Source organism: Stegodyphus dumicola, chromosome 1 (genome assembly GCF_044657685.1).
Source record: "Stegodyphus dumicola isolate Sdum_Otavi_A_Nest chromosome 1, ASM4465768v1".
Classification (NCBI taxonomy): Eukaryota; Metazoa; Arthropoda; class Arachnida; order Araneae; family Eresidae; genus Stegodyphus; species Stegodyphus dumicola.
The window spans coordinates 101,972,148-101,983,600 of record NC_140768.1 but is presented as its reverse complement, the minus strand read 5'-3'; the positions used below and the strand labels follow the sequence as shown (position 1 = coordinate 101,983,600).

The 11,453-nt window shown below is 33.5% G+C and overlaps 1 protein-coding gene and 1 pseudogene across 1 annotated transcript; one reads left to right on the top strand and one right to left on the bottom strand.

Annotated features, from left to right (window-relative positions):
- Positions 1-2,302: 2,302 nt before the first annotated feature.
- On the bottom strand, positions 2,303-6,283 carry LOC118179373 (uncharacterized). Its single transcript, XM_035348548.2, has one exon. It carries the CDS (start codon positions 5,995-5,997, stop codon positions 5,215-5,217), a length of 783 nt encoding a protein of 260 aa, XP_035204439.1. The 5' UTR covers positions 5,998-6,283; the 3' UTR covers positions 2,303-5,214.
- A 203-nt stretch (positions 6,284-6,486) lies between these two features.
- On the top strand, positions 6,487-11,016 carry LOC118179374 (uncharacterized; annotated as a pseudogene).
- The last annotated feature ends 437 nt before the right edge of the window (positions 11,017-11,453 follow it).

The window sequence follows — 11,453 nt, the reverse complement described above, 5'->3', positions numbered from 1 at the left end:
TTTTCAAAAGTAGGTTGAGTGACTGGTTTAGCAGTAGACTTTTCACGACTAGGTTGAGTGACTGGTTTAGCAGTAGGCTTTTCAGAATTCGGTTGAGTGGCTGGAGTGACTTCAAAATCCTTTATTAGAAAAATTTGAAGTTTAGCCATCATGAGGAAAGAAAAGATTCGGGTCCGACGGCCCCGCCCACCACGGAGCCCTACAAGGGAACACAGATTCCTGTGTTAGGGCTAGCCGGACCTATACGCAAACTGAAGCCCCACAGTCGGCTTTCCCGAAAGCAGGTACTCCCGAGAGCTTGACCCCAAGCCACTGACACAAGGACTAGTGACCAGCCGATTGACACCCGTGAGGACAACTAAGGTGCCTCCCGTTTAGCTGAAGCAGAGGCCAAAGTAGTGTGTTGGGGACAATCTGATGTTATTGAGTAAATCTCTTCTTTGTATGATTCATATTTTACAGCTATTAATTTAGTCAACTCTTACAAGATTCACATCAGGTCTTTAATGAGAAACATTATAATTTTTGCTAACTTATCTCAAAGCAACTAGCAGTGATGGTTTATTATAGCAGCACATATAATACATACAGCATGCCCTATGCTGTTCATCAATTATTCTTAGATTTTAGGCCATAAAAAATACCATAAAGTGAGGCTTTCTTGCACTGTGTTTTTCACTAGCAACATTACCTATTTTCTTTTTCTGTGAGCAATTATGATTCCAGTTCAAAATAACAGAACCAGAATCGCTAAGGCTTACATAATTCCAGATTTTAGATCATCAGATTAAATCTAGTAAGATGGCATAGAAACATCGGGGCTTCATTTACTGTTTAGTTCAGACAGGAAAATGCTGACCCACTTAAGGGCCAAAAGTGTGATGTTAGCCAACATCTATATAACATCAATCAAATGATTTGTCATTGGCCACAGTCGCACCTCCTAGCCAGCAGCTACATGCAAGAATAACATGTACAAAGTAACATGCAAGAATCTCCATTAGTTTAGAGAAGAATCAAATTTACGGCCCACCTGCTTCCATTTGTTGAGTATTATATTCTCAGTAGAGTCACCCACTTATTTGTTTGGTGCTTTTTACAAGAGTAAGAAGAATTGGATTTTTGTAAATTTTCTTTGACTTTTTAAGTAAAAAAATAGGTTGATATGTACATGGATAAAGTCAAGTGAGTGAGTGCGCAATGCCATTTTTGTGCAATTCTGGGACTTTTTTTTAAGTGAAAATAAGTCTATGTGTAAATGGATACCGAGTATGTGCAATTCTTAAAAACGCGCCAAGCAGTGGATGATTCTGCACATTTCCCATATTTTCTATTCCTATACTTTGTAAGAGAAGAGGAATTTAAATTTTTTTACTAGCCCAAAGGGGTGTCAACCCAGATGGGTTATTAGTCTCGAAATGGCATTTTGCATTGAATCACTAAAAGCATTGTATAACTTCAAATTGTCGCCACCAAATATTATCCTCCTCTATTATATTTAAAGAAATTTTTAAAGGCTGTAGTGTAGAATTGGGTGTCCCTTTGATTAGCAACAAATTTTCTTAAATTTTGGTGATGAAACCCGTTTCTGGTTATCATGTTAGTTTTAACTTGGTTTTACTTTCCTGATTTTTTTTTAGTGAAAATCGATCAATGTGTACATGGACAAAATCAAGGCAGTGCTCAATGCCAAGTTTGTGCAGTTCTCAGATGTTTCTTTGAAAAATAGGTCCATGTGTACATGGACAGAGTTTGTGCAATTCTTCGACTTCTTATTTTGGTTTTGCTTAGCAGGCACCTTGACATTGTGCCTTCCCGGTGCCAATCATGGCATAAAAAAAGAATCGCAAAAAAAAACAAGGGGTACCCAATAGTAAATTTTTATCAAATTAAATAATGAAGAATCTGCCTGAATGTATGTATGTATGTTTCTTGCATAGTGAAAAAAAACAGTACCTAGAGCCATCAAATTTTGAACAACATAATCCTCCACCCAAATATAAGCACCTGGAAGCTCAAATTAAGAATTTCGAATTTGTTGTATTGTCTATTTCATATTTTGGGCAACTTGAATGAATTTTCAATGAACAAAATAATTTCAAAGAGAGGAATGGCAACACCGCAAAGGAAAAAACATTTTTACCTCCGTGCAAAACTGTCTATTGGAAATTCTAAAAATAGACTGTTTTTAAATATTTTTAGCTCAAAGGGACAATAACCCAAATGCTCTCAAAATGTATACATGTACGTAAATGAAAAAAATTCTCCTTTTGGGCACAAAATAAAATCTGAAAGCTTTGAGGATTTTTTTAAAAATTTTTTTATTATTCTTTTCAGCTGATGGTCTGAGGTGCTGTAATTAAATTGTTTTAAATCTTGGAGAACTAGATTTTGGACGTTGTACTGCACAGTGTTTGAATTAGAAAGAAGAGGAAGAAAGCATTATATATATATATAAAAAAAAAGAAAGAAAATGTTTTTAATTTCCTGTTACTTTTTTTAAATGTACTTTCTTGAAGGATTCAGTACACGAGTTTTTGTTATCACATATAAGACTTTTTAAAATGTTAAGTTCATTAATTTTTAATAAATACATCTTCTTCTAAAAACTGACTTTCTTGTTATCTGAATCATTATAGCTTAGTGCAATGCATAAACCTAATACAGTCAAAAGTCGTTAATCCGGACTCGTTGGGACTTCGGCAATTCCGGATTATAGATCATCAGTTTAAATCTGGTAAGATGGCATGCAGAAATTATAAAATTAAAAATATGAAACCGTAATTTATGAAATAAAGAGCAATTATGATCTAAAGGGTATCAAAATTTACAAAAAGAAAAAGCTAAATATTTATTTGTTTACTTTATTAAACATTTCTTTCAATGTAAATTGTTAAGGTTGCTTTGTTTCATGTGATAATACTTTCTCTTTAATTCTATTAAACAGTCATAATTTCTTGTTTAGTTACAAAGTTCCGCTGTTCAAGTCCTATAATTGCTATGTCAAGAATACCGACTAATTTGTCAATCGAAATTTTTTTGTTTTCAATAACCTTCGAGTCACTTTCTTTACTATCGGAAGCGAATTATAATGACGAGGAACTTGATTTAAATCATATCAAAGACCGAGGACACCGAGATGAAATACTGCATTTAGTAAAGAATTATAAGGCAAATAAAATAAAAACATCTGCCCTGAAGATAAGGATAGTGCTGACAGATCACCTTCCAATTCATTGTGCGCTGCATCGTTTCCCTCCCCCCACAGAGCAGCGTGAAATTGATAAACATATTTCGGAATGATTAGATAATCAAAGGATATGTCTTTATCCATTTTTTGCAGCAATTCCACTTTCTGTTTAATGGACTTCGAAACATACTTTCGCTTTGTAGATCCTTTACATATTAGTAAATATATATCGGAAATTCTATTTGACATAATCGAAAGTTCAAGCTTACTTTTATAAAATTGCTCTAACAGTCTGCAAAAAATAATAAGCCAGATCCAATTGATTTCGAAGATTAAGGAACAACGCAATCTGCAACAATAACTGAATTAGATAATTTGAGCTTAGCTTATACCGTCGGTTATACATTAAACGCACATGCGTACACGTATATTCGCAGCAGTAAAGGTCTTACACGCACACAAAAATGCCTATGCGCATGCGTGAACGCGACACATGCGCAGAAAGTTTTTAGCTTTGAGGTCCGGATTATAGATCATTCTGGATTATGGGTGTCCAAATTAACAACTTTTGACTGTATATATATCCTAATTTATTAATGCAGGACATTAAAAAGTACAATTTAAATATTATATTTCAGTTAAGCCATGGGTGTCTAAAGTGCGGCCCGTGGGCCACATGTGGCCCAAAACGCAAATTATAAAATTATTTCAATTTACACATTTTATTAAAATATTAAATGTTTGAATTTGATTCATATATAATGGATTCATTGATATTTATTTTAAAATAAAAAATTAAATAAAAACATCTTAATATGATGTATTAACTGCAAAGTAGCATTCAACTGAAAGAAAAATTTGAAAACATTTCCTTACTGACCCTACGATAAATATCTTAATTTTTACAATCATGCTTTATTAATGTCTTCAGCTTTTGGCAGTACCTATATTTGAGAACAATTATTTTCAAGAATAAAACATACAAAAAAACAGAAATAGGACAAAGATAACTGACAAACATCTTGAAAATGCATTAAGAATTGCAGCATCGTCTATTGAATCTAATATTGATTTGCCTGTTCAAAAAAAGCAAATTCATCCATCTCATTAATTTGAATTTTTTTCATCTTTATAAAATCCAAACTAAATGAAACTCCTACAAATTAATAATAAATATGTACCTATACATATCTAATTCAAATTTAAAAAAATTAATAATAAAAAGAAGTTAAAATTTATTTTAATAAAACAACATAGAGCTAATTTTTATTTCAATTTGTTCAAGAATATTGCATGTGTGGCCCCCACAAATTTTTTTTTTCTTTGTGATGCAGCCCTCAAACACCCATGAGTTAAGCAATAGATGTATAGCTAGTCTATTCCCCCTGTTTATTTAATGTCCATTACATATGATATTTCACTACTTCAGATAATATGAATGAAGAATCACATTCCAATTAGGAATTTAGCATAGATGCTTTTCACACAAAATACATTATATTTGACATACCTGCATTTGCATCAGAAAATTTACTAAATGACAGGTCTTAAGTAAATAACAGGTCACGGGACTAAATAACAAGTCATAAGGCTGAAATCTTAATGTGTCTGATTATATGCATGCTTTTCCAGAGCATGCTTCTTTGACGCTACATTTTATATAAATCATTCACATAAACACTTATTGACATACTGATAAGTTTTCTCCATAAATGGCTCCATAAACATTTAAGGAACAAGTTGCTCTTCTTTTTAGAGGTTTGAAATCATAAATTACACATTCATGTAAATAACTAATTACACATATAACACACATAAATATCTTCTACAGCATGAGTATAAAAATCCTTTTGTATATGTCAATTTTGCATAAATGCCTTGTTATACACTATAAATTCTGCCACATATGGAATATGAAATCCTTTTCTTATGTTAACAGCATGCACATTAGCTATCTTTCCCTTGTGGATACTTATGCCTGTTATGTCAACTACAAACCTATATTGTTGCATGAAACACATATCTTAACACATTAGATTACTTTCCTTATTATGGATAAGCACATGTCCCACTAAATGTGGTTCACAGAGTTTCTCTCCTGTGTGTGTTTGAGTATGCTTAGCTAAATATGATTTTCGTGTGAAGGACTTACCACATGTATTACACACATGAGGTTTCTGTCCAGTGTGAGTAAGTACATGCTCACGTAAATGACTCTTCAGTCTGAATGACTTGATACATATGACACACATATGTGGTCTCTCTCCTGTATGGTGAAATATATGCCGTCGTAAATCACTCCTACATATAAATGACTTATCACACATATGACATGCATGAGGTCTCTCTCCTGTATGGATACGCATATGCATCACTAATGAATGGTTTTCTGCAAATGATTTGTTACATATATCACAAGTATAAGGCTTCTCTCCCGTGTGAATACGCAAATGCTTCAATAAATGCGACTTTCGCCCAAATGACTTGCTACATATTTCGCATACGTGAGGTTTTTCTCCCGTATGGACACGCGTGTGTACCACTAAGTGATGCTTATGTGCAAATGACTTCTCACATGTATTACATCTATGAGGCTTTTCTCCAGTATGAACAAGCATATGCTTCAGCAAATGAGACTTTCGTGGGAATGACTTTTTACACACATCACACATATGAGGTTTCTCTCCTGTGTGGATAGTCATATGCCTATTTAAATCTCCCTTTTTTGTATATGACTTATTACACATGACACATACATGAAGATACTTTGTTGTGTGGATACCCATATGTGCCATGAAATGTTGCATTGGGGTTAACAAACTTGATTTAAATATGATAGCTGCGAGATTTATCACCTATATAAATACTGAAATGCAGCTTTAAAGAAAATTTTAATACAAACCAGCTGCTATTACATAACGTGCACACAGTTCGTATGTTGCCTTGATTTTGACTAGTTGCAATTGTTCATATTTAGGAGACACAAAAGCACGCCGAGCTTCAAAAATACACAGTACCTTTGAGACAGCCTACTGCTCCTATTGGTCGCCAAGCGTGATGTCACACTAGAAGGACTGAAGCACCATCCCAATCCTCCCTGCGCGTTTGGAGATTTAGCGCCGATTAAGGAACTAGCCCTTCACTCTAATGAATAAAGTGTTAATTTTTCGAGTAAAGGCCGATAGGCAGAATACTTCATATTACCGTAATTCACCGTGAATGAAGTGCCAATATCTTCAGAGGAGGGCATAATTTTCGGTTCCCATAGCCCACAAGGGTAGACCATCAGATTATTGAAATTATGAAGAAATTAACCATACATTGCTATCATATCCAAAGAAAACTCGCAACAAAAGTACTTTCTTCGTCCTACAGGCAGAAAGACTTGCTGAACGTTTGTAAAATGTAATCATAACACTACCGAAGAAACAGAGGTTGAGGAAAAAATTTAATGTTTAACGCATGAAATATGTAGGTTATATTTTTCAGTTTATTTGAAACGGGATTTAGACACTTGATGACTATAAAAAAAATAGGATAATGAATGAATGAATAATCATTATTCATTTGTAAGAACGTGTGTGAGTGGTGAAATTATTGCACTGAACCAAGAGATGGTGGTGAAATTCATGTCATGTATTTCTGGAGGAATGGGGCAGTCTCCCATGAATTAACATTTTCACTTAATTTGATTGTAATAGGTGACGTTTATTTTCCCTCTATCTATTGCTCCTAAGAGAACACTGTAGTGAACTTCTGCCTTTGTTTTTAATAAAAGGATATTCTTTGTATAGCTTTATAATGAAATTCCTGTGAAATAAACAATTTTGTTCCATCCAGCAAGCATTTAGTTTCAAACGTAAGCTAATCATGTAAAGTGGAGAACAGCATGCTTTCAATGGATGTAATTGGGCATTTTCACCAAAGACGGTTTTAGAGATCCCTTCTCGAAAGGAATCTGGCACTACAGAATTTATTCTAAATTCTATATGTAAAAATGTGATTTTGAGAGACATTGAAGTATAGAATGGATAAATGTTATATTCATAATATGTGCAATAGATCATCTGCATGAAGATCCTGTTTGTAATACATTTACTTGAGAGAAATCTTATGTATATTATATATGTGTGATTTTGGTCACCCAAAAGTGTGATCTAATGGCACATGTACAAATGTCTACAACAGGAAAATCTTCTTTATCTTGTATATCTAATATGTGTGAAAAAACTTTCCAGCAGAAGTGTAATTTATTGGTGCATATGTCTCTGCATTCAGGAGAGAAACATCATGTATGTAACGTTTGTAAAAAGGCATTCATTCAGAAACATCATTTAGTGGAACATTTGCGTATCCACGCAGGTGAAAAACCTCATGTATGTGATAAATGTAATAAATCATTTATACGAAAGCATGATTTAATAAGACATATGCATATCCACACTGGAGAGAAGCCTTACGTGTGTGATGTATGTATGAAGCTATTTATATGAAAGCATTGTTTAGTTGAGCACATGCGTATCCATACTGGACAGGACCTTCATGTATGTCACATGTGTAATGAACATTTCATTAAAAAGCATCATTTGACAGAACATATGTATATTCACACAGGACAGAAACCTCATGTGTGTGATAAATGTAATGAAACATTTTCACAAAAACGGGATTTGATGAAGCACATGTATACCCACACAGGGAAGAAACCTCATGTATGTAACATATGTGATAAGTCATTCACACAAAAACGCAACTTGATGTTGCATATACGTATACATACGGGTGAGAGACCGTATGTATGTGATGTATGTAACAAATCATTTCGTCAAAGTTCTAACTTAATGGAACATGTTCGTATCCATACAGGAGAGAAACTTCATGTATGTGATAAATGTGGTAAGTCATTTACACGAAAGCGGGGTTTAATGATGCATATACGTTTACATACAGGAGAAAATCCTCATATATGCACTATATGCAATAAATCATTTAGTCAAAATTCTAATTTGGTGGAGCATATGCGTATTCATACTGGAGAAAGACCTTTTAAATGTGATAAGTGTAATAAATCATTCACACAAAAGCAGCATTTAGTGGAACATACAATGACACACACTAAAGAGAGACCTTATGTATGCAGTAAATGTACTAAGTCATTCACGCGAAAACATGATTTAACGGTGCATGTGTGTTTTCACATAGAAGTTGAATCTTTTGTGTGTGATGCATCTAGCAAATCACCTAAAAGTATTATTTCATAGAACATTTGGAATACTGACATGTACCTTCAGTAGTGACCTTGGCAAAATAAAACAGTAGCACAGTTTGGGATTGTGATTAATTTGTATGGAATATATCCATAAAATTCCATAGATGATAAATTGGCAATTCATTCTATAATTATGCAATGCAAATTATTTAATTTATACATACATAATAAATTTGTATTTGTTATATAGTATTTAATACAGTTTTATAAGCAGTTTATTTAATATAATTCAACAGAACTTATATATAGGTTAAGTAATTAATGGATTAACTATTTTAATGCAGTTATGTAAGAAACTTATTTAAAAAAGCATGTATATACATGCTGAAAAAATATGTTTATTGTTTTATTTAATACAATTTTGTTAGCAATTAATTAAAAAAAGGTTAACACAGCAGAAAATTTATTTTTTACAGACTCTAGTAGCAAGAGTTACATAATTGCTTCTAATAATGCCTCAGGCATCAACTACAGCTTCTTTTCCATTGTTGGGAGACTGAAAATAGTTCAGCAACTGTTGCTAGTAATACTTTGAACATCAACTATAGCTTTCTTTTATGTTGACAGAAGATTGAAAACTGTGAGGAGTAAGCATAATGAGTATTTTACGATGAAAAATTGCAATATTCACGCAATGCAATAGCAAATATACCAGTTAAATCTTGAGACAATCTTTCCTGTGTATGCACAGATTGGTTACCATTTATGTTTTGCCAGTGCAGAAATGCACCAAATCCACTTTTTCGACAAGGTTGCCATACAAGGCAAGTACCAAATATCTGTATGCAAGAGTTACCTTATGTACAAGATATATGAGCAAGTCGTTTATGCAAAGTATGTAATAGTTACCTTATGTACAAGATATATGAGCAAGTCGTTTATGCAAAGTATGGTATAGAGAGCTTTATATTATACATAAGTTATTTATTAAAAAAATAGAATATATGTGTCTATTAGTATAAATTAATATACAGGAAAGATATGTTTTTCGTTAATCTTTGGATTATGGTAACATGGCGGTTTTTTGGCGACCAACCCTGCTACAGCAACCTGCTAGTTTTGTTTTGGATGCCATTTTGTTTTCACGAAGTAAAGGCATGTTTTTTTTTTTTTTTACTCAACATTTTTTCCAACAATCTGCTAACCGAATTACACTTATACTAGAACTTTTATGGAACAAAAATGCTTAATCATGATGAAGATTAGGTGCGAAATTGGGAGAAAGTGCAGAATCACCCACTGCTTGCCGCGTTTTTAAGAATTGCACATACACGGTATCATCCATGTACACGTCGACCTATTTTCACTTAAAAAAACATCACAGAATTGCACAAAAATGGCATTGGGCACACTCTTGACTTTATCCATGTACACTGCTAAAGTCCTAGCTAGTAACCTTTATCGCCTTACCAAAATGTCGCCAAACTACCTGTTACCATATTCCAAAGATTAGCCATGTTTTTTTATTTGATTATGTGTAATAAATATTCTGTATATATAAGTGATTTACTAAGTTATATTCAAATATATGGGAAGTATTTGTTTTGTAGATGATACTAGCGTAAAATTAATGCCGGTGATTTTCTGCTATGATGAAAGAAACTAGCCAGTGGCTGATGTTTGGAATATGGAAACAGGTAATTTGGCAGTACCTTGTCAAGAAATAAAGGTTGCTAGCTGAGATGCCAGCAGTAACTTGAAAAGCACACATTTCCTATTATAGTTTATTTTGTCTTGGACAAATCAAAGGATACATCTGTGAACAAATCGTAGATCACGTAGACTTGTTGTGGGACTCTTTTATACTTGATAAGCATCTTACATGGTAGCCCCATATTAAACATATAATTAAAAAGTTTCAGAGCATGTAAAGCTACATTTTCCTCCTTAATTGCTTGGAACGGCATTATCTGTACTAAAAATGAAATACTCATCTGTAAGGCCATGTTGCAACCTGTTATTACTTATGTTTGCCTTGTCTGGGATTACGTCAGTAACACCTCAATTAAAAAACTTCAGATTACTCAGAATTCTGTTCTCAGGCAAACCACTAACTGCAGATGGTTCATGTTCAATGATGTGATTCATCGTGAGTACAATAGTGAGCAAATCAATGCTTACTTGACTAAACTTTCCAAGAATTTTTACAGAAAAATACCAAAAGTCCAAAATGTTAGTTTACCAATTCTGAGTTATGAATATCATATTAATAGAAATAGATCTAAAGCAATTTTAAGACTGTCAAGTCAAAATCAAGTTTAGCAAATCCTGTTTTTGTACATTACTGTACCCTCTACTTGTTTAGGCCTCCTTCTAAATTAGTACGATAATGAAACAAGGCTTCCCCCTGCCCTATATTTTTAGAGCCCATAACTGCTGGGTATTCTTTGCATTCCTTAATACTCACTTTGCTTCCTTCTAGCCTATCAGCACTGTTCATTTAAAAGCTTCTCCAGGTTTGCACTCAGTTGTATAGCAGAGCAGTCATGTAGTCTGAAACTTTTCATCAATGACTATACATCCTTTTTTTTTTTTTTTTTTTTTTTTTTTTTTTAATGGACCAGCAATGTCATAAAATGCTATAATTGCTATGATCTCACTGACTGAGTATTGCTCCTCTTCTCTTTACCTATGCTGGGCCAAATCACAAGTTGTTTCTGAGTGAGAGCCTGCCTTTTTTTTTCTTTTTTTTTCCGAATTGTGTTCACCTAAGTCATGGGAATGAATTGAGATTGTGTGAAAGGGAGGCTATTATAGTTAAGTTTGAATGCCAGTGTAAGAAATCTGGGGAAATTGAATATTTTATGAAATGGAATGTAAGAAAGAATACTCGGTTCGCTTGTATTTTGAGTAGGGGTGATATTTTGCTGATTTCATATTATTGGTTCAGTTGGCTGCCACTTAACTATACCTCTGCATTTCAGATTTAGTAATTAACTGTAGCTATTCAGCTGATTATTCTTTCTGCAGAGAGGCCCACCAGCGGCCGAGCGC